The sequence below is a fragment of the Mugil cephalus genome, chromosome 1 (assembly GCF_022458985.1).
Source record: "Mugil cephalus isolate CIBA_MC_2020 chromosome 1, CIBA_Mcephalus_1.1, whole genome shotgun sequence".
Taxonomy (NCBI): Eukaryota; Metazoa; Chordata; class Actinopteri; order Mugiliformes; family Mugilidae; genus Mugil; species Mugil cephalus.
The window spans coordinates 42,973,224-42,997,680 of record NC_061770.1 but is presented as its reverse complement, the minus strand read 5'-3'; the positions used below and the strand labels follow the sequence as shown (position 1 = coordinate 42,997,680).

The 24,457-nt window shown below is 42.5% G+C and overlaps 1 protein-coding gene across 2 annotated transcripts in view; it reads right to left on the bottom strand.

Moving 5' to 3' along the window:
* The window catches only part of LOC125012690 (phospholipid-transporting ATPase ABCA1-like), a 172,047-nt gene that overhangs the window by 53,622 nt on the left and 93,968 nt on the right, over window positions 1-24,457 (bottom strand). For both annotated transcript variants that reach the window (XM_047592784.1, XM_047592790.1), the window contains exons 31-36: window positions 24,133-24,231; window positions 23,541-23,730; window positions 15,234-15,328; window positions 9,644-9,749; window positions 4,583-4,657; window positions 568-737 (exon numbers count right to left, since the gene is read on the bottom strand). In XM_047592784.1, the coding sequence (XP_047448740.1) occupies window positions 568-737; window positions 4,583-4,657; window positions 9,644-9,749; window positions 15,234-15,328; window positions 23,541-23,730; window positions 24,133-24,231 (735 nt within the window). The remainder of the gene's footprint in view (window positions 1-567; window positions 738-4,582; window positions 4,658-9,643; window positions 9,750-15,233; window positions 15,329-23,540; window positions 23,731-24,132; window positions 24,232-24,457) is intronic.

Below are 24,457 nucleotides of genomic sequence, written 5' to 3'. Positions count from 1 at the left end.
GCTCTTCTTTTCCCCAGAAGGTGAAACTTCCCAGTTATCAGCCACACTTAGAATTTTTTACAAAGTGAGTTATGGTAATTCAAATGCCGCAAGCTTTTATTTTTAATGCGAGGGTAGATGTTTAGGTATTGAAGGGTTAACATTTCTCTGCTGTGACTCCAATTCCATGGCTTTTGCGCCTGTTGTCAATGGCGCACACCCTTTTAGTAGATCAAACTAAGAACGTGCGCAATCTATAAGCTGGCACACGTGATTTAGCTCCTCTTATTTGGGATCTTAGTAAATCAGGCCCTTGGTCAGGGAGTCGTAGGTGAGGTTGGCAGAATACAGTACACTGTTACATCCTATCCATCTGCATTGGCTGGAGCCAGATGACACTGGGCAAGGGGACACCCCGGACAGTTGGCCAGTTAATCACAGGGCTAACAACCAACCAGCCACATTCACAGCTATGGCCAATCTGGAGCCACCATTTAACCCAAACCGCATATTTGTTGGAGTGCGTCCGAAAACCCGGGGGGCGGGAAGCAAACATGCAAACTCTGCAGAACTTTCTTGCGGACTCACACAGCCACGTAGGAGAGCTGCTCCTTGGTGAGGTTGAGGGGGTGGCTGGACGTGGCGATGCCGTACTGGCGCGGATCCCGTCCCGCCGGCAGACTTCCCCTCAGGATGCCGTTGTTTGCCACGCTGAGGAAGGACACCACGCCGTGCCACGCCTGGTTGTAGAACCACACCTGCCGCGGGAAGAGACAAAACACCGGCGCTGAGAAACAGCGTGTGGAGGCTTTGCGGTCGCTCCAGATGTCTCCTAGCAACAACACCGTGCAACCTGATAATCAGTATTTATTTATTTTTATGTTTTGAATAATGTTAGATTTTAACAGGGAGGTGATGAATAGAATAAAAAAAAAAAAACATAAATATTGTTAACTTTAGGAATAAATTGTTCCAAGTCACAACTTCTTTTATGCTTCTTTTATGCTCTCAGTAAAAGGCAATGTCTTTGGTCTTGCTAGCAAGCTAGCAGCAAAGAAAGCCAAACATGAATGAAAGGACAATCGGTGAGTGTGTCTGCTAGGTGTGACTCAGCGGCTGGGAGGATTCCAGGTATTCAAGGGCTCTTAAGATGTATATATATATATATATATATATATATATATGACCAATATGGCAGACAGAGCACACATCAGTAGGATATAAACTCTTTTCTTTAGCACAATACGGGGAAAGGAGAAAAGCTTATGAGTAATGCACTTATATGAAAGATACAATGAGATGCACGGCACAGTGCACCAATATTATACAGCTGATCACTCCCATACATATTTTCTGTTCTGCATTTTGCAACTTTCTCTCCCTGAGAGGAGAGACAGCCACCGAACAAAAGGCACTCTGAGGAGAGAGGTCAAATTATCTCGAAAACATTTCTGGGGGAACACAGATATTCCATAAAAATAAGCAATTGAGCAGATAAACATTGCTCTTTGGTTTAATGGGAAATAAGGGTCTGCACTGGCTGCCCAATCCCCATGTGACACAGCGCGCTGGAAGCAGGGAGAAAAAAAAAGCCCTTTTAACAAAAGCGATTCTCGGAGTCTGCGGCTGCCGGGGCGCACACAAAAAAAAAACAAAAAAAAACAAGAATGGCTGAAAGAGAGAGGACTCCCTGCTGATGGCGCAGCGCTAATTAAGAGGGGATGGTGTTTGAGTGTCAGCCTAACATAGCGCCGCATCACAGAGGAGGATGTGGGGGAATCTGAGCACACGCGCGCACAGATGCGCACGGATCCTTTGTGTCTGTCGGCGTCCCTCGTTTCCTCTGTTCTCGCAAGAAAAAGAGATGAGTATCATTGTCTGCGTCATATATGTTCTCTGTCACCATAAAAGTCTGCAGCCAAAACGCAGTTGCGTTCTATTGATGTATTGGAGAGGGTGAAGAGCACAGGCACCAGACAGTTCATTAGGTGCACTAGGGAAAATGAATGCATGCTAACATAACGGTGCGGTGTCACTAAACACTGAGCTGCTTCTGTTATGTATCCGAGCCCGCTGACTAAGATGGAGTTGTCAAAATAATAGAAACACTTGTCAGTACAATACAATGCAGTTCAATAGCACTACAAACCCTTTCTAGAGTCTGTTCCACTCAAGACTTGAAAGACTGTCAAAGAAAGAACGTGATGCTAGTGGAAGTTTGTTCATTCGGTTGTTTTTCCTCCATGGTCGAGGCTGAATACTGCACCCAGCTATATTTATCCATGAAACCAGATGAAACTAATCAGCTGGTTAAACTCCTTCCAAGCCTTAAAGACATAACGGCTTGGATGACCTGTAATTTTCTATTTTTAAACTCAGACAAAACAGAAGTCACTATATTTGGCTCTAAACATGTCAGAGATTCATTATCTAATCACCTGGTTTCTTTGGATGGCATTACCATGGCCTCCAGTGCTACTGTGAAAAACCTTATATTGGACCAGGATATGTCTTTTAATACTCACATAAAGCAGATGGCCAGGACTGCTTTGGTTTACACTGTTATATTGTCAAAATTAGGAACATCCTGTCAGTGATGGTGAAAAAGTAGTTTGTGCATTTGTGTCTTCCAGGCTGGATTATTGTAACTCGTTACTGTCTGGCTCCAAATAGCTCCTTAAAAAACCTCCAATTGATTCAAAACGCTGTGGCAAGCGCACTGACAGGGATTAGCAAGAGAGATCATATTACTCCAGTATTAGCTTCTCTTCATTGGCTCCCTATAAAATCTAGAATTGAATTTAAAATGCTCCTCCTTACATACAAGGCCTTGAAAGGCCTAGCTCCATCATATATGAAAGACCTCATAGAACCATATTGTCCCAACAGATCACTAAGATCTCAAAGTGCAGGTCTACTTGTGGTTACTAGAGTTTCTAAAAGTAGAATGGGAGGTAGAGCCTTGAGTTATCAGGCTTCTCTCCTATGGAACCAGCTCCCAGTTTGGACTCGGGAGGCGGACGCCGTCTTTACTTTTAAGGTTGGACTTGAGACTTTCCTTTTTGACAAAGCTTATAGTTAGGGCTGGACTAAACCATCCCTTAGTTATGCTCTTACAGGCCTTGGCTGCTACTGTAACCCTACTTTCTCTTCTCTGGCACCAATATCCTGTCCTCTAATCTCTTATAATTTCTCCCTCGTTCCCCTCCGCTCCCCCTCTATCATTGCGTGAGCCTGGAGTCTGCTGTGTATCAGACCTGTGGAGTTCCAAACTTCATCTGTTGTTCATGATGCCCTGCAGTTGTCCACTCCTACCTGGATGAAGAATTCTCCAACCTGCCCATGATTCCTCTTATACTCTCTAACTGTCACATAAGATCATCAGCTATATCTCGTATTATTAGATTCTACGTGTTTCTTTCAGGCCGATGTATCTATGACAGATGGTTGTTTATCTTGTTTCTCCTGCTCGGCTGTCCTTAGGGTTAGGTTAGGGTTAGTCAGATCAGTCTGTCCATGTGAGCTGCTCAAGTTTCCTTTCTGTTAAAAGGGAGTTTTTCACTTTTAGGCTCTCTCTGGAGGTTTCAGGTCAGTTTTTGTAAAGCGTCTTGAGACAATTTACATTGTTATCGATGCCACATAAATTAAATAAAATTGAATTGGATTGAATTAAACTATCAGCATTCAGTGAGCCATTTAGCATGTTCTTTTTTCCCCTTTTGTTTTTTTTTCTATCGGGCACCACTGTCATATTTGACTTGAGTGTGCAGGGTTGTGTCGGGTGTTTGCCCCTTAGGCAGGTCTCATATTGTCATTCAATACTAAACACAATGAAACTGAAGTTGAAAGTTTCCCAGCCCAGGGCCCAAAGCAGTCTCCCGCCTTGCGTGTTGACAAGCGGTGCCTCTGCAAACCACAACCTCCCAAATGAAAACAGTCCAATAAACAGCTCTTTCAGTTTTGTTTTGTTTTTCCTGAATGCCATAACTTTCGTGATGATTTAGTGCAGCACCACGTTACACAAGAGGGCACCTTGTTTACTTGTGTACCTAATAAACTGCAAATGAGTTGAAGTTAAGAAATGGCAAGTTACATCTTCATTCTACTCTGAGAAGTGTGAAATATCTCAATAAGACATCAACTTCAACATTACACACACATGTATATTAACTTATTCTGAGGCAGCCCGTTAATTCATTATGAAGGGAAAAAAAAATGTGGAAACATTTATTTATTTATTTCTGCTTGGAAAGCTCAAGGTTGCACAATGGCTTGAAACTCTGGGTTTTGAATAAAACGCTGAGGTCATGTCACGAATGAGTCTTACTAATGAAGCTGCTCTTGATGCAGAGTGCCACTACTACTCTCTGTTTCTGACTTTTCTGACGCTAGAAAAACATTAATTACCAGGCTGCAGCCACAATTCATCATCATGAGTAAAAAAGTAAAAAAAAAAAGATGAATTTGAGATTTTAGCATTGACCCTTGACTCGTTTCCTCTTAATCACCACACTTCCTCCCCAAAAACCAAAAAACCGCACCCGGCTCATTTCACCTGTGCAAGTCATTAGACTTATCTTCGGCCGACAAATTACTAAAATACCTTGACGTTGTCCATGGTTCCCAGCTTCTTCAGCAGCGTCTCGGCGCTCTGGAAAATCTGATCAGTCACATTATCCTAATGAAGAGGAAGAAAACAAGAAGACTTAATTGGACACACTTGGAAAACCACCACTCTTTGAAATGCAAAACAAGAGGCAGAGAGGGAGACGAGAATTAAGACCACCGGAGAGCGTCTGGGTGTGCTGCGCCACTTATTTTCCCCAGACTTGAGGAAAAAAAAAAATGTGTCCTCGTCTTACTCTACTTTTTTCTTCTTCTTTTTTTTTTTTTTTTCATTTTTGGTGACAGTTTTGTTTTATTAAATAGCGTGAAACAATTAAAATCATGAGAGGCGGGAGGGAGCACGAGACAAAGATTCACAGTTAACAGAAATCGCCTAATTACTTAATGTTCTTAAGTGGCGTGACTGGAGCGGGAAGCGTTTCCGCGCAGACGGGAAGGGGAGATAAGAGCAGAGAAAGTATTTTTTTTTTCGGGGAGCGTCAGTCTGGTTTTTAGGGTGAGGTGAGGAGACGAAAATGGGAGAGAGACGCTAGACTGGACAGGTTGCATTAAAATCCGCTCCCCTTCCGCTCATGTTTCATGTGAAATGAGCCTTGGGATGAGGGCTCCAGATGACAGGCGTGCGATCTCCAAAGTGTCATGTTGACGCCATGCTGTTCGGCCCGGCCGTAAGAGTACTGAGCACATTACACGTGTGATATAAATGCAAATGGACCTCCCGTTGGACTCTCTGCCTTCATCAGAGGGGCTGCAGCAGAGGAGGCGAGTGGAATAGTGGGGGGAAGAGTGGCTGCGCGGCGAGGAGAAGGTCTGCGGAGGTAAAGTGCGGGTGACAACTGGGGAGGGAGGCGGGTGTGCGGGGGGGGGGGGGTAAGAGGAGAAAAATCAAGAAAGACATCCCAAGAATGCAGGAGTGTGCTCAGGTGCAAGTACTTGCAGAGAGAGAGAGAGAGAGGAAAGAGGAAAAAGAAAAACAGAGATATCTGCAGCCGCCGCTGAGACAGTTACCTTAATCTTTCTATCCCACAATCCTTTGCAAACCCACACTACAATGTGACATTGTAAGGAAATTTGGACACATTTCAAGACTGTATACAAATTTATTTTATTTATTTATTTATTTTTTTGCCCTACCATCGATCCAGGCTGCTGCTTTGGCATAACAAAATGTTTACACATCACTTCAGCAACGCAGCGTGAACTCTTCATCTCCCTCCGTATCATCAGAGTGGAAGAGAAGGTGAAAAAACACCAACGGCATCTACGCTGACAGGAGTATTTGTGGTAAATAACACCCCGTCTGTTCCAACTCATTACCTATTCATGCATCGGGCAGGGACACCTATTCTCTGATGTAACGCGTACTCTGGCAAAAAATAAAAAAAAAACAAAAAAAACAAAAGAGGATATTTACTGTGATTTGTGTGTTTTTTTTTTTTTTAACTTCACCGTGGTTTGAATTGTGCCAAGCGGTGACAGGCAGCTCCAATAGGCAGCCTTTCTGAGGATTAGCAGCGGCTGAAACGAGATGAGAAGTGGGCCAGCAGCTGCCCGGGTCTAATCCTTGACAAACTCCTCCCCGCTCAAGGACAATGACAAGGATGGTTTGGCCGGCGGACCTGTCGGTGGCACGGCTCACGACACAGCAATAAAACCACTCGAGTGCGCGGAGACTTTTTTTTGGCCAGGATTCCGACGCGCCGCGCACAGTTCAGGGCTCACACGGTCCGTGTGACAGTGCGTTAATACGTGTCCGCGTATGAAAAACCTGCCAGGGAGAGGATTTTATACTTTATTAAATTAAGGGTTTATTCCATTTCAGGATCAGCGTGACATTAATATTATCTAGATTATGCAGTGTGCCATTTGAGATGCCCATGAGCTTTCCCTTTCTCATCGCTCCCATCACTTCTTGCCACAGAGAACTCTATTTGTACCTGCAAGGAATGTGATTAAAGAGAAATATCAAAGCCCACCTCCCGGTCGGCGCAGGTGGCTCAGGAGGAGAAAAACACACTACTTCCAGTTACCGTCTCACACCACAACGCCTGGTGAGGAGTCGCAGCACAGAGCCAGACATTTCCCAAGGACGGCGTAGCACTTTAATAACAAGGAATGCAGAGCTAGGCCGGCTAATGCCCGGCCATTAGGGTTACATCATCGCTGCTGCTCGAATTAAAGTTACATTAGCGTCGAGATCCGGGAGACAGAGAAGGGAGCTCGGGCAGAGATGAGACCGGATTCGCCCGAGGGCAAAGCAATGTGCTGATCTCAAAGCAGTTTGAACGTCCGAAATTCTGAAATGTTAATGAGAGGCTGCGTGATTGCAGGAGAAAGGCTGCGAGAGAGATGGAGAGAGACACGGGGAGGCTGACGAGTAGCGCGTTGGCAGGAAGTTCAGAAACAGTGTGCTTGAGTAATAGCGTATGGATATATATTCATGAATCGAATTGACTGAAGTGGTTGAGCAATAACAAGGAGTTCAGCAAAAGTAAGAATGAAAAGGTTCGCAGGGCCGCTCGCGAGCGTGTGCGCTCTTGCTCTCTGGAGTCCCAGATTTCTCGATTTATTCAGAGCAGCGCCCAGTGAATCATAGCCTGTTGCCATGGCCACTCGACAAAATGGATGTGAAGAATCTCAACGTCCTCCATCTTTTGAATTCAGACTTCTCCCTCAATTGTTCAAGAATCCAGCGGGGTCCAAAAGTCCACTACAAATAACAAGTTCTGTATCCGAGATACAAAGCTGTGTGGACAAAGAACGCGGACGCTCCAATTAGGAGCCGCTCACTCGGAGGCAATTCAGAACAAGTGCAGCTCAACGGTGTAGCCTATACTGGAGAAAAAAAAAATGTTTGATAAAAGTCACAGTACTGATGAGTCAAAGATAGATAGATTTATATAGATAAACAGGCATGTGTTTAAAAATTACGGAAGGACAAAAGCTAAAGTTAATTTAACTAGTTAGCATGCTAACATTAGGCCATTAACCTCCCAAGACCCTGCGTCCTCATATGGGGACACAAAGTTTTAGGTTTTATTGCAGCTTATTCTGCTGCTTCATTTAAACCCATTGTCCTCATTAGTTGGTGATTTAGTCTTTGATCTAGTGGTTGCAAAGGTTAAAACTTATTTTTTTAAGGCTTATTAACTTTTCTAATTTAATATGACTTACAAATTTTATCAATAGCAAGAAGCTACAACGTCGCTAATTAGCAAGTACTCTGAGGATGTTGGGACTTCATTGTTGTGTGCATGTTGTGTTTTACACTTTGATGACTTCTTTATAATATAAATTATAATATAAATAATGATACAATACCAGTGTCCACATATGAGGACATTGTTTTTCTTTCAAAAACTACTACTTCCTGTTCAAAGATGATGCTTAGTTTTTATATATTTTTGATCCTACTGATCCCAAATACTGTGGAGAAATTAAAAAAGCAGACCAAATAAAAGCTTAGGTATCAGGAGGTTAACAAACCCCACCTATAAAAGATAGGAATAAAAAAGGGCAATGTTTTTGATAAGTTTCCCTGAAATGACTATAGAAGGTTGTCAGGGTTTATCCTCTGGTCAACATGAATGCGAGAATTCACCAGTAGTTTCAACATTTCAGAACTAACCAAACAACTTGTTAAACAAAGAGATTTAAAAAATATATATTTATTTTTAATTCCACAAAGTTGCTTTGAGCAAAGTGAAACGCCACCATGCATCATTCCAGTTGGCATGCTAAAATGATCTAATTGGCAATAAAGGCAAACTACGCCTGGGACTGATGGTGATATCATTAGCCTTGAAGTCTAATGATAAGTCAACTTTATGAAAAAGTGTCAATTATAAATGAATGTAATTTCATGGAATGGCTCCAAACCAAGTCTTAAGGGTTTATTCTCTGGACACTATCAATGTCTTTGGGAATCCATCAAGCATTTGAAGGCAGAGGTCTTCAATGGGGGGTGTGGAGGTACTGCAGGGGGTCGCGATTAGACAATTTTTCAATATTCAAAATGTCTTTAAATACACATTAACATGAATCTATTGCACACATTCAGCAACACAGGAGCGGAGCAACGGTTCACTCACAGATAGTGATGTGCAGATCCATACTGAAATATTGATACCTTCCATACCAGATCTTTATGCCCTAAAATTGACCCTCAAAACGAAATTGATACTTTTGATACTTCGGTCATTGGAGGTGATCCATATCATTAACAGGAACACAGAGAAAGTAAATAAACTACGGAGTTTTGGCAACACAACAAGCCTTAAACCACAACACAGCAAGTTTTCATTTCCGTCCTTGGCATTTTTTTTTCTTCTTTTGTTGCATTAGCTTGGCTATATAGTATCTGAGGCCACGACTCCAGGATTAAAATAAATAAGTTACTCTGATGTCTTGTATTCTAAGTAATGATTTGAAATACACTGCTTTATTAGGTTTACCACACACATTAGGGTGTATTTGCAAAAAGTATCGCTGATAATAGCAGGAATTTTACTCAGTATCAGATTGGAAAGAAAATCAGTGGTATCAAACATCACTTCTTATAGAACAAGACTAGCCTGGACCCATCACAGGATCACAGGACACATGCTCCAATATTATTTGAGAAGACACCTTTGTGCAAAATAAAATAAATGAAAACTTGGCCCACAAATCCTTGTGTAATCATTTCTGCAAGATATTCCTGGCCTATCCATATCAGCCAACGATTAGGGTCAGTATATCATCATGTCTTATTTCTATATACAGTAAGGGTATGGAAATTGTTATGAGCCAAAATTACCCTTTTTTTTTTAAAGATAACCGAGCAAAGTCGAGGTCAAACTGTTTCATATCTGTGTACTGCAGATAAACAAATGGTAAGTCTACTTGAGTCTTTGTAAACACCCCTGTGCTATGCTCCAAGATTACAACTCTTGACCTTCTACCATAGTTTACAATCTTTCTGCTCCCTGAAAGAGGTGCATGTAATTCAGTGATATCAACAGGTCTGGCCCTGTGAATATCAATATTTAGTACATACCTGAAATGAACTGAAAAGGTCTTTCAGGTCCCTGAATGCAGCTTCGATTTCTGTGTCAGTCAGACGGACTTGGGAGTTGGTTTCTCCAACAGAGAGCCCTCCGTACCTGGAGTTGTGGAGGAGAAGGCAGAAAAAGAGGTAAAGTTGAAGTGGAGATTGTGAGTATACAAGCAATGCCAGAGAAGGGATGACGTAGTGCGGCATCCATCCGAGTGTGCTTTCTGTGAACCCCCTCATGTCTTTACAGCTGTTGTCCACCTTGAATTTTATGGGAAACTAGTTTGAAGCAAGTCTTTGAGGAACCTCCAGTGCTCCGGGATTATTTTGTTAGTTCCATACTTTGAAGTGACTCATCTGATATTCACCACTCATGCTGTTCTGTACAATTAATAAACGCCACTTTCCAACATAATTTAATTTTGAATTTCAACTTCACTGTTCACTTACTTGTTTATCTGTTACTCGGCCACAATCAAGATCTACTCAAGTTGGTTTGTGTCCCAAACTACACGTGGGACTCCTCATTAAGATGCTGCTATAAAAGTTGCTCTTTGTTCCAAAGGATTTCTTCTTATTCCACATATGCAAATGCACTCATACCTCCACATAATAGACCTACACGTCCGATAATTGCAGAAGTTGTACGAGTAAATGCATATTACGAGCTCCCTGGCAGACAGTGTCATTTTCAGACAGATTGAAACAATTGCTTCTCCATATATGCTTGATAGTTTTTTCATGTACTCGATAGCGGCAGTGAAGAGAGAAGGTGGGGACAGAGGAGTATGACAGTCAAAAAGGTCTGGTCTGCTGTGAGTGAAATCGAGGCGCCCCAGAAAATGACTGCTTGAAATTACTTTTAAGTGACACATTTATGAGGTCAGCTTGACTGACACCCTCAGTAACATAAGAAGAATTTGAGAGATGACCTGCAGCTGATTCACTTTCTGTGGCCATTTCTCAAACTCTAGCTACTCCTGCTGCCTTTACAATGACTGGCCAAAAAAATAAAAAATAAAATAAAAAATTCCTGGACTTATTTGGCTAATTTCTGCACAGGCGATTATCTCTCAGCTGGATACAAGTTATTTGACCCCAACTAATACAATGAGCAGCTTCTCATTTCTTAAACAACCATGTCGAAGGACATATCCTGTGGTCGTGGAAAAGATATTAGTCTGTTTGAGAAGGGTCAAATCATTGGTATGCACCAAGCAGAGGAATTAGCTGGCGGCATTAGGCGTCCCAGCTCTGCATTTCTTGCATTAAGTACTAAAACTGGGTTAAGAACTGTCCAACGCACTATTAAAAACTGGAACGACAGTGGGGAACCATCGTGTTCAAGGAAAAAATCCTGATTGCTTGTGATTGGTGGTCACTTAAGCGTTTGGTGAAATCAAATTGAGGGAAAACAACAGCAGAACTCAAGGTTATGATTAATAGTGAAAGTAAGAGCATTTCCACACATACAATACAAAGGGAACAGCGAACAGCTGTGTAGTCTTAAGAAAACCACTAATAAGTGAGGCTAACCAGAAAAAAAGGCTTCAGTTTGCAAGAGAGCGTAACGATTGGACTCTGGAGCAATGGAAGAAAGTTATGTGGTCTGATGAGTCCAGATTTGATGGGGCATCAGGGTAAGAAGAGAGGCAGATGAAGCGATGTACCGGTTGTACCTAGTAGGTCTGCATGATAAATCGTTAAAAAATCGCGATCTCGATTCACACATACACGTGATCTCATTTTGAAACAACGATTCATAAGCATTTTATTTCATGAGCGCCATCAATAAGAAATGCTCCCATTTCTTCCCAGAGTTTTTCAAGCTCCTGTAAAGGCAGCACTGCCGCTGACTCAATGTTTGATTACTTGAATGACCATTTGAATGTTTTTGTGTTGTTAAAGTTTATCAGTGCATTAAACATTTTGTAAAAAAAATCCTGCCAAAGAATCGTGATCTCAAGCAAAAAAATCCCATTTTTTCCAGAATTGCGCAGCCCTAGAATGTACTGTATATACTTATTATTAAGTTGTTGACATAAAACACAAATACAGAGATACAAACAGATTCTGTAAACCAACAACTGCCTAGCAAAAACTCAAGATGGTTCATGTCATCTTGAATGCCTCGTACTTTGTGACCACAAAGTTTGACCTTAAGGCATCATTAGTCACATCACACGTTGTGTTGTCATTGCCTTGACGATGGGCTTACGTGAAGTTAGACTGCTGAGCTTCTGCAGGTAGTGGAGGGTTTATTTGGCCAATACCAACAGTCTCAATTAGTGATGCCGCCTTTAAATATTACTCTACCACAGCCATTTAATAATCTAAACGCTAAAATGAAAAAAGTTTTCTTCATTCAGTGCAGGGAAACTGACGCAAAGATTAGCATTACAAATGTGAGCAGTAGCTGGCTATCGATGTTTAAACTGTTGTAAATTTGAGTGCCACTTGTAAATTGTACAGCTGTCGTAGCACATCTGAAACACAACCACGTCGACATTCCTGAGCGTGGCCATATTTAGCTACATATTCCACACATTAGCCACAAATTTACCACTTTTCCCATGGCATCATCTGGTTAAAGCATCAGAATGGAAATATGTTGTATACAGCCCGTCAGACCTTTAGATGTACTGTCACGGAAAACATTAACACTCACAGCTTGTGTCAACAGAGTCGATGGCTGCAGCCAGGGAACCATAAACGTGGCATTTGACTGACCGAGTTTAACAACTACAAAGCTTGTATTTGTCTGTTTATCCGTTTTGAGTTCTTTTTTAAATTAGCATTTGGCTATTATGAATGTGGGCTCCAATTTTGAACCATACACAGAAAAAAATCTGCTGATAGTGTGATGCCTCCAAAGAGCTGTATTGTTGCAGAGAAGACTTTGGAGCCAGAGTCTGACCATACAGTCCGGGGGTGGAGTCACAAAGAGCTACCTCCTATAGACTCACTCATGTTTTCCTTTAATTAATACTACGCTCTGATCGACCTCCACCAGTTACAAGAAAATGTTGGATTATACACTGTACTTCATTTTAAAATTTTAAAGTTTGTTTTTACAACTCTCACGGCCCCATGGAAGCACTTTACAGGTTGGCATGACAACTGGTGGTCGCCACTATGTCACGTCCTGTTTCTACAGCATCAAATTGTCAACTAAAACAAAACCTATCCAAATTTACACTTGGAAATGCTTCAACATTAAATAAACTACCTAAAATGGCTGAAGCTATCCTTGAAACAAATTCACTTGATAGTGTTTTAGTTTGGCCCAAACCCCATCCACTAACACAGAGGAGGCGGAGCTTATGGCCTATACTGCAGGCAGTCACCAGGGGGAGCTCTGCTTGCTTGCTTTTTGAGGAGCAGTTCCTCTGTGCTTTGCTGAGACATTAATTAATCAGCTGTTGGAAGCATCACGGGAGCTTGGAGCAGTTTGATGGAACTATTAGGAGCTATTATGAAAAAAACAGTGTATAAACACCTGTGTACAATGTGTGTTCGTCTAAACCACAAGATCGAAAGTCTGGAAGTCTGTCTGGAAAATAACAGATCATCAGTCTAAGAATCATCACTTCATGTCCACAGAAGGACGACAAAGTTGTCTAGAGAATGGAGGATTAGTTGCTCTACTCACTTCAGTATGTGTTACTGTAGATAATGGGATTAGCAGACAGGAGTTGAGACAGTTGTGTGTGTCGCACTAACATTTGTTGACTGAAATTCCTCTTGCCTCTGGCAGAGGTCGTCTCCAAACCATCTGGCTTTTGAATCACTTCTGCTTCCGACAGTCGGGCTGCACTGTGCTGCTGAGCACTTCATCTGAGCTCCCACACCACGACTGATGGAAGTTATTCCACCAACTCTAGTGACAGATCGACCTCTGTGGCTATACAAATTCCATGTTGTTGTCCCTTCTTAAACGCTTAACAGGCTGACATATTAATTAGGGCTGCACGATAAATCGTTAAAAAAAAAGTCACAATCGCGATTCACACATACACGTGATTTCATTTCAAAACACAACGATTCTTAAGCATTTTATTTCAGGAGGAGCGTCACTAACAAATTATCCCATTTTCTTCCCGGATTTTTTCAAGCTCCCCTAAAGGCAACACTGCCGCTGACTCCTCCCTCGACCTATGGTAAAGTGACTTTACAACACGTGATTCCGTCAGGGGAGGAAGCTGAATTTTTTTCTTCCCTGATGACAATGACCGGATTCATTGGGTTCAAATAGTGAAACAGTGGTTCAGGGAGCATGAGACATCTCCACACATGGGTTGTTTAGCACAGAGTCCAGACCTGAACCCCACTGAGACTCTTTGGGATGTTCTGGAGAAAGCTTTGCACAGTGGTCAGACTCTCCCACCATCAATACAAGCTTGTGGTGAAAAATGAATGCAACACTGAATGGAAATAAATCTTGTGACACTGCAGAAGCTTCTTACTGAAGTTGGTGGTAGTTGGCCAGGCAGTGTATCAATAAGCTGTTACGGCATTGACAAGGTGGTTAGCATGTTATGCAGCAACATTAAATCATCCTGAAACACTGTGAGCTGTGTTTATAAGAACTTTAGTTTGAAGGCTTTCTCCTTGATAGATGGTCTTCTTTGCTCTCTTTTTAGAGTTTTTGAACTTGCTTCAAACTTCACTTGAAGCTACTTATTTAACCAAATGCTTCACCTACAGAAAAAAGGCAATGTTTAAATTAAATTCTTTTCTAGAGGGCTTTTCACGTTGGAGCTATAACTTACCTCAGGTATTCCCGTCACCAAGGCATCCCGGTCACACACACACATACATTTTTTTTTTTTAAACCTGTCCTGCGTTGCTATTCCCACACACATGACCTACAAATATACTGCATGAGCAGATCCTACTTTGTACCCTGGAAAATATAGACGTGTACCATATGTTCTGGGATCATGACCTAACATTCGCAGGGCTGAACAAACACATCAACCGAATGCTAACAATTAATCATTTCTCTCAGTGAGGGTTTGCTCTAAATGTTTTCATAGAGCGAACTGACAGGTTAAGGGAAGCGAACAAAACAGCGGCACAGCAGGATTTGTCAAGACATGACAACTGCGTAATGCGGAGGGATGGAAACAGTAGCTCGGTCTGCAAGACTTTCTCCTTTCATTCACGGCACACACAGCTGGTCTTCTGCAGAGGGATACACCAACATCACAACATCAGCACAGGTCGTGATCTGGCTCTCTTTAGCCCGTTTCACACCGCGTGAAAATCCTGCGTTGTCCTGGGTTTTTTCGGCAGTGGTAAATAGTTGCTGCGACTGTGTTTATACACGGCTTGTATAGAGATATGACACACCTTTTTTTTTATCAATCATGGCAGCGCACTGGCAAGACCGCCAGATCTGTCTGAGTGTGTATAATTTGCAAAAGGGATGAAGTTGCAATGCACGAAACAATAACGGCAACATTCGGATCGACGCAGCTCTCACAGGGGGAGGTAAGACCCGTGAACCCGAGGCGGGTCGAGCGCGCCGTTTTCAGTTAGACAGCGGCATTTGTGTCTGGATACAAAAAATAAAGAATGCCGACGTTACCTTGTTTTGCCTGAGTTCTCAAAAGTCTTGAGCAGGAAGTCTGTCACGTTCCGTCCAGTCAAGTCCAGCAAGGTGTCCGTTGTGTTCTGTATCCTCTGTTAAAAAGAAATGATAGCACTGGTTAAATAAGTACACACTAATGGTGTGATATGGGGAATGTGTTAGCAAATAGTCTCATTTGGAGTTTCAGGTCATGTGATGAATTAAACTTCTGTAACTGTTCTTTTAGCTCTGCTTACGTTTTAGCTTTTGAGGTGATCTATCAATCAGCTAATGGTTTTCACCAATGGTCTACGCTGGACAGCTCGGTTGGTATTCAAGATTTTTTTTAATTGAAAACAACCACTTCCTGCAGTTAAAAAACATGAGATTTACCACACAAATGCATGAAAGCTACTGACTGTAAAACCCAAAGCCATAAGCCCCCGAATACGTGGAAATGAGTGTCTGTCAGTTTCGATCAGTGTTGGTGTGTCAGTACACATGAAGCTTCCAGCCTTACACTCAGCGAGGTAGCAGGAAGATGATACAGAAATTGTAGCTTTAAGGTTGAAGATGCAGAAAACAGTTTATGTAGTTTTGCACAAGGTCAAACTGCAGACAATGCTCGGCGCGGCTGGACTTTAATGTAAAACAGGAGCAGTGTTTTTTTTTAATTTACTTGCAGGAGGATATAAAAATTGCAGCCGTAGTCTCTGAGCAGTACATCATCCCGAGCCGAAAGGGCTGACTCAAGCAGGCCCGACTGCTCACCCACCCATAAAAAGTCACCCACCCGATGCCAAATCAACAAAGCTCGAGAGCAAGACTCGTTCGCAGGTGGTGTCTGTTCCCCCCGTTGTGGAACACAATCTCTCAGCCCTCGTCATAATAGTCAATTAAGCTCGACTATGGGAAGCCTGGCTGAAATCTAGACCCCTGGCGAAGCTGGGGAAGCTGTGACTAGTGTCAAAGGACCCTAATTAGATGCCCTTCTGTGGATAAATGGGTACATTCAAACATCCAATTAAGAGAGGGTGCGACACACTGCTATGAATACACTCCACCTTTTGTAGAGTGATACTCAACAAGCACACACACACTCACACACGACCCCTAGCTGCTTTAGCCCTGATTATTTAGAGAGGTTACAGTATGCTAATTAGCAGAGTTATCCTTGATAAAGTGTGATTGAAGCCCCCGACTGCAACGTAATTTACCAACATACCCCCCAGTTACACCCATTATCTGCCCTTGTGTACAAACAGCTTGATGTGTGAGCTTGTTTAATTAGTTTGTGTGTCAATTACATCTGTGTTGTTGGCCATTCCTCCTTCCTTACATATTCATAGTATTAGTATTTGCTTTTTCAATTTTCCTCCAAAATTACCATTTGTATTACATGGCGATCTTGCACCGTGGGGTACGCAGGCGGCAGTGCAGTGCGGGCGGAACAAGGAGGGGGAGATTAGAAATGAATCTAAAGAAGTTTTAAAAAAACCAACGGGAGGAAACGAAGGAATGGGGACTGTACGGAGGATTAAAAACATAAGTTCAAAATTAGAGACGAGACCGCGAGAAAGGAAAAGGAGGAGGAGAACTCAAATCGCAAGGCAAAGAACAAACAGACGGAGAAAGCAGAGGAAGGAGAGGACCCATCTGGCTTATGAATCAGAGATAAGGAGGAGGAACGGCACAGCAACCTTGGCTTATCTCTGAACAAACATGCTTCCCCTTCGAAAAGCCACAGGAACTGAGAAACAAACAAAACCAAAAATAAGAGTCTTTCCACGACGCGGTGTGTACAATGAGTTTATACCTGGGCATACAGTCAGTGTGGGTCTAATTATATTGGCCTTGGTCCATATCCCCCATCAAAAAGACTAAAATGGAAGCATTATGAGATTGTGTACTACCTGGGCCTGCATCTCTTGTTCATTACCTGGAAACAGATTCGGTGTGCTTGGCATTCTGTGCATGACACGAGTTCTGCAGCTATCAAGCTGGAGAAGCAAGCGGGGTGAGGGAAATGTAAACTAAGGAGTAATCAAATCTGTTGAATGAGCTGGCATACTCAAGCACCGGGGAGATAAGAGACTGTGCTGTGTTCATATTAGTCTTGGCACCGGTTTTACTGTGCTGTACCTCTGAGGTAAAATTCAAGTTTTATCTAGTGAAAGAAGAGCCGTGTTGGGAAAGCAGAATCTCCTTTGATTAAACCTGTTATGGCGCAAGTGATGAACAGGTTAATTGTCTTTTTGTGCACAGGGATATGCTTCTGCCTGCGTGAAGTTGTCATAACATGGTGTGTTGGAAGCGGCCTATTGTGTAATTTAGTGCGTGTGTGTCCCGGCGTATTACAAGAGACGCCCTTCGGTTCAGCGCAAGTCATTGTGTTTTGTGATTGTATCCAATATGATCGCATCCCAACAATCATTGTAAGCCGAGCGAACAGTACTATTAGATGATAGCAGGGGCATTGTGTGTTTGAGCACTTTCTGGGTTACAGACATGCTCTGCGACAAAGAGAATGAGCTGCACAAGTCCGTGTCTGATGACGGATTGTCGCCCAGGCCCCGTTCTGTTTTGTTTAGCCACAACAAAGGGACACTGCTATCTCATCCTCCATTTGCCTCACCTCACAAGTCAGTGACCTTTCTGTCTTTGTTTTGGAGCACCCCTGGCTTTCTGTTGAGAGAGTTGCTTTGGACAGGTCGTTTTACTTTAAAACAAATCGGCCCGTGTTGGGAGTCAAAGTGACAAATCTACAAGCCAGGCAGAGAAAGGATGTGCCAGTGCCTTGCGTTCACCAGGACCGGCGGGAAGGTGGCTGATCGGAAGTTTGCGCTTTCAAAAGCTGTTGTTGTGGAGACAAAATCTGTCCACAGATGTAAGGTTTGCAGAGTTCATTGAACACCACGAATAAGTGGTGAAATAGAAATAATATCACCCTTACTGAAATACTGAAGTATTTTTTTTTTCCTCTAACAAGCCAATGTAGGAAATGGTTATTTTATTTCCTGTACAGACTGTCTCTTTTTTCTGCACAAAAGGTAAACCAATGTCCAACTTCAATAGCCTGATAGATGAGGCCAAGGAGAATAGTTTTCAACCAAGCTGTAGTTAGGCCGTTCTCCAAATGATAAAGACATCAATCGTAATATGGCGAACGTGGCGGCTTTATCAATTCCTCTGCACGCATGATGGCCTATTCATCTATGAAGGTTAAATATCAGCAGTGAATGAGAGTCAATACCTCAGAATTGATAGTGGGCTTAGTGTTGCCTGCCATTACCATGGAAACAATGATTTCACACCACCTCCTGCGGAGATGTGTCCATGTTTTTCTCTCGCTCATTTTTCTGTAGTTTCTCAAGGGCATATTCGGAGGACCGGGAGGATAAAAGATAAAAAAGAAAACTGGTCTGAAGCTGGTACACTTTGTCATGATTTATTCACTGAGTGAGGCTTTCAGGTCAAAGGGAATACATCCCCTCAGTGTGCTTGGCTTCTGTGGGTGGTCTCTGGCCTGCACTTGCATTAATTTATGACCCCCTACGACGGACATGATCTACAGATAATCAATTTATATCTGTCACGATGTTTAAATGTAAAACCATACCGTATACATGACAATATATAATGTTTCTATCTCCTGACCTTATACACTACACTATTTTTCAAACTGTACTTTATGACCAACTGGTGAGTTGCAGTTAACAGCAGGGAGGCAACAAAGGTCAGAGAATGAAGAGTGGAGGACTGTGGTTTATGGCAGCAGTACAAACTTGCATTCACTGGCATTCTCCATCTGCCCTGGTGAGTGCATCCTCTAGACTGCATATACATTGGGGAGTCCCTCAAGGCACTATTCTCGGGCCAGTTCTATTCTCCCTTACATGCTCCCCTATGGGCCCATTCTGAAGAAGTTCGACATCTCATCCCATTGTTATGCAGATCATGCACCAGCTTACCGGCTATTAAAAGATGCTAACTTTTTAAAAAATACTGTTGGACTTTTTCAAGGATGTCAAACATTGGATGGGTCTAAACTTTCTTAGAGTAAAACTGAGGTGTTGATATTTGATCTAGAGGTGCCTGCTGGGCTCCATGTGTGGACGGTGCTTTCAAACTGGAAACTGAACAGACAGCAGCGAGGAGATAAAAAGCCTCACTCTCAATATAGCAACATTCTTGAACTGAAGGTTGCTAGTTTTGGGCGCTTCTTTGGGAGAAAGTAAGTCCTTAGTGGGGTCTGAAAAGTTGCTAAATCTAGCGACAAAGTGGTTATGCAAACACTAGGTAGCGGGACTGTTTGGGGGAACATGCATATTTGATTGGCTGGTAGCATCACATGGGGCGTTGCAACGGTTGGCCGACTAGAGGCAAACTCTTTTTGACAGCTGAGACATGCATGAGCAAATCTTTAACCCGTTAGCGTTTACTAACAAGGTAGAGAGAAGCAAGGGGAGGACAAGTAATTGTCCAGGATAATTCCAGCTTTTCCAGGACATTTTTTTTCTTCTCATTTTCCATGTGCACAATTGGCCAATTATTTTCCAGGTTTTCCAGGACGTGTGGGGACCCTGAGTATGCTGCAGCTTCTTATTTAACACAAACCTATATGTGAAAACACATGGGCCCTGCACTGGACCCCAGTAATTGATATTTTAAGGTTTTAGTGTTTCCATACAAATCACTGAATGATCTGAGCACAGCATAGTGGGATGATTACATTTCTTTTTAAACCCATTTTTATTCTTTGGCTTTTCATCCAGTTTGAGAGCTGCTTTTTGATACCTTTTTACAGGATCTGGATTGCAACAAAATAAGTTGTAAACAAAGGAGCAATGGTGCACGTATATGTAACAAGATGTAGGTAAGAATTGTCCATCATGAATGCTCTTTCTTTTACCAGGGATAAAGACGCTAGCAGCCACAAGGTCTGGTAAAGTAGCAAAGCAGACACGAAGATTTGGGGGAAAAAAAAAAAAAAAATTAGGGAAATATGGAGGGAGGAAAAGAGCAAAATATTACATAGGGTTAGAGAGAATGACACTGATGGCCCAGCAGAGTATAAGGAAGATACAAAGATACAAGCAGAGCCTCAATAAATGAGGGAATCTTTGACAGCACTGTCATAAGCCAGGACTGAACGTCAGGGATCGGAAAAGGTTACACAAAGGCCACTTCTCTTGTTTGACTGTCTCAACAATCATCCTTTAACATCATACCTGGACAGTTGCTCCTTTTAAATGGCCTTGGATGGCCTTGTCACTGACGGGAGCACACATCAAGACCCACACAAGTTCAACAAAAAGTTACAGATCGATGCAGAGTGTAATATGGTACCCGTGCTACTATATATATATATGTGTGTGTGTGTGTGTGTGTGTGTGTGTGTGTGTGTGTGTGTGTGTGTGTGTGTGTGTGTGTGTGTGTGAATAGTGGGACCCTGAGATAAGGGCAATTTCCTCATTTGTCCTTAACAAATGAAATCTCCAAGTACATCAAAAAGAGTGGAAAATATAATAGTTATCAGACCAAATCCTTTAATTTCACATTATTGTATGAGTATTTTCTTCTAAAGTTATCTCCCTCCCCTAATGAAGAGAGGGTGGAAGGAGACTTGTTACTTTATAACAGCTTTTTAAATGGAACTTACAACGCCTGTGTGACTTATACCTGAGACACAAATGAGTTGACAAGTGCAAGACCTGTAAGGCCCTTTAAACCACAGAGAAGCAACTTTATAATTGTCTGTTGTGTAATTAGATTCTCCCTACAAGATCATTTTCCCCCCAGTGTGACCAATTAATGGCATTTTTATAATAGTTCATTCTTTAACTGTAAATTGCTTCACTCTAAAAGTGTATTCAGAAAAATATGCGTGGTTATATCGCTGTGCTTAAATGTGAAATCATTGTTTCATTACAGTAAATAAAGTAATAGAAGGGTAAATATTACTGCAAAGCTGCAACCATTAGGTTTCATTGTTTGAAATTTAAAACACGGGAGTGTTGGAGAGAGTTTTTGCAAGTGTGCGTTCAAGTGCACGTGAAAACTGATGCAAACACTATTAGTATTTCACTCGACACGATGCAACTCATACATAAGGGCTGCAAAATAAATGCGATCCAGTCATTATATTTTAGTGTTTTCCGTGGCATAAATATATTGAGCAGCGCGAGTAAGGGGTAATGGAATGGAAATCACTAATAAGGCTACACAATCTTGATGTGCAACGGAGAGACAGTCAGATTCCCAAATAAAACACAGATGATGAAAACGGCGGTTTTGACTACCATACAAAAAATCTCTCAGTATATCCATCCATATATCCTCTTAAAACAATGTCAGTGCAGTCATTTTTAATAAAAACTGTAAAATATGTAATAATGACCCATAATACATAAGAGTCCATTTGCTGTGACTAGTTTTAGTGTATGTACAGTAACTAGTTTTATAGCAGTATTTTAGTTTTTGCGCTCTATATGAAACGTTCTGACTTCTGTATCTGAATGGACATTTGTGTGAGGGGCAAGAGGGTTCCTATTTAAACTGTTTGACTGTAAATGGTGTGTAGGAATCACCTGCCTAAAACACAACCTAGATTTGATCACACACTAATTGCCATACTTTTTTTTTTTTTTTAACACCAACCTGCACACATTATATACCACCACACCCTCCCACGTGCCGTGTCCGGTTATAGCAACGCAGCCCGCCGACCCACAATTAGTCTACTTCACGGCAGACGTGTTGACTTGTCACAGCAGGGAGGACACCGGTGTATTAATGACGGCGCGGTTCCATTAAGTATCCCGCAGTAAGCCGTGACAGCCAACCGGAAAGAGGCCGTAATTAATACACCTGAGTCTTCCCTACTGTGACAAGGTCTGCGCGGTCCGTGTGAGGTATCACCTCGTTTCCCTGAACGGTTCTGAAAGGTTTCTGAAAAATAAATCTGGATAAATACCGCTTTAGTAGGATAAAGAACAATAAGGTATTTGGGAATGCTGTTGCATGCTAGCGGTGAGCTATCCAACCCACAGCTTGAGAATGACGACGCTAATCGGCACACGCGGCACTGAATAGTGATAAAAGCAACAGCTAGATGTCTTAAACGGCACTTGATGTGAAGTGTAAAAATGTTACCTAGTGACTGTATTTTGTAAAATTTATTTATTTTTTTATTGCAGTTGAATCTCAGGAAATCAGACATGTCCTCCCTCCATCTCGGGTAGAAACAAATTCTCAATCACCACGTTGTTGAGTCTCCAACAGGACCAAAGAATTGGCAGATTAAGGTGGGGTTAGCTGTGAGACATTCAAATTCAAAATCTCTTAAAATGCAGGCACATGCCACGAAGCCTGAGTAAACAGACAAAGCCGTCTCTAATAAAATGACATTGGAGGGACGGTGACAGCTTCTCCATCTATTCTCTCTCCAGCTTTAGATTTCTCATTATCATTGGCAGACAGCAGTGCAAACCATTTAGCTCCAAATGAGACTCTCTGAGATGTGACTGGTTCAGTCAGCAGGTGGCTGATGGCAGGCAGTGATGTGCGGTCTCTAACTTGCCCATCGATCTCAGCCCGGGATCAAACCTCTTCAGGTCAGACCCTGCAACATTCGCCCTAGCTGCATTCACCCATGTATATTGTTAAAGTAATGGCCTGTAAAGGATTGGTATTGACTTCTAGAGGATGAGACATGCAAAGCTCCCAGGACTCACGATGGGAGCAGAGCAGGTCTGAGCTGGCACCGCACGCAGTGGAACATCCAGAGGTTAAAAGTTACCTGAGAAAGGTTCAAAACACGCCGTGTGTGTATATTTTGTGTATTTTTTTTTAGCGGGTGCGAGGAACTAGCTGAATGACCGGGCGACGGGCGAATTCCACGTGTTTTCAGTGGATGCAGCTTTGGTCCCACTTTCATGCATGCGTGCCGTTTCACAAAAGAGAGGCAGCACAAAAGGCTGATTTACATTTTGCAATGCGATGCAAATTCCTTGTTAGTAAGTACCTTTACATTTCCAAATCAAAATGATGCTGACTGGGACTTTCAGACGGCGAGCCAAAAGCTTCCGTGATAAGCATTTTTATTGTAGCGCCGTGTCACTGATTTATTTTTTTTACTTTTTACACGTCGACAGTTCTGCCCTCTCGTTGCGGTTTATCCTTCTGTGGAACGTCGTGTACTTATGTCACCAAAGACCAGTGGCTCTGGATCAGAAACGTCTCACTCAATGGGCCTCAGACAGACACGTTCACTGTAGATGATCGGTCTTACGGTGACGGCCATAAACTAAGTAAGAGGCTCACCTGTGGCGGGGGGAGACCCCCTGCACCAAGCGGACAGTCGGGTAACATGATGGTTCGTTGAGGCGTGCTGCACTGACAGGACGGGGAGGGGTTAGACATGCTCCAGTTCCCGTTGAGGAATATGTCGGTGACGGCCGGATCCACGGGAGGAGTGAACCAATCAGAACCGCTAGGAGAGCAGGGTAAATTCCTGCAGGAAAGCAATAACAGACTTATCAGAATGATGAGTGTTTCAAGACAAATGAAGGCAACAGCAAAATATCCCAAACATCCCACATCCCAAATGATACATTTTTAAGACGGCTGGATAATACATGTGAAGAAGAAAGTTTGCGTTTGCCACTAAAAGCCTGAACTATTTGGTCTCCTAGCTGTGTAATTTTTTCCATTTCATTTCTCCGATTCAAAAGGTTTTCATTATTCAGCCCATTCTGATCAGGATTATCTAGAGAATGTGTGAAAAGCTAATTATTTATTGATCAAATTTGTTCTGGCAAATTGGTTTTCAAAATCATGCAGAGCACTTCTTCCCGCTGCTCCGGGTTACTTGAGTTTTATTCCGCGTCTGCTGAAGGAATTGTTGAATACTTACGGTATCGGGTCTCCATTCATGCAGCGCGTGCCGAAGCCAGGGTTATTCAGCAACGTTTCCACCACCTTTGACACTTCTGCATTTTCCGGCATGTCGTTGCTGTAAATGTTGAGGATATAATAATGTCTTATTTTAACATGTCAGGATGCAATTAGGTTTCACATTTCGTTTCTTACAGAAGGTGCTCATGTCAGCTGTAATCGACGTGCCTCAGCTGACTTGTAACAAAGTCAATATAACAGACCAAGAAGTGCAGAAACAGATACAAAAAGTGAGAGAAAGAGCTCGGACTTTTTGGCAGAGCTACCCCTCCCCACCTCGCCAG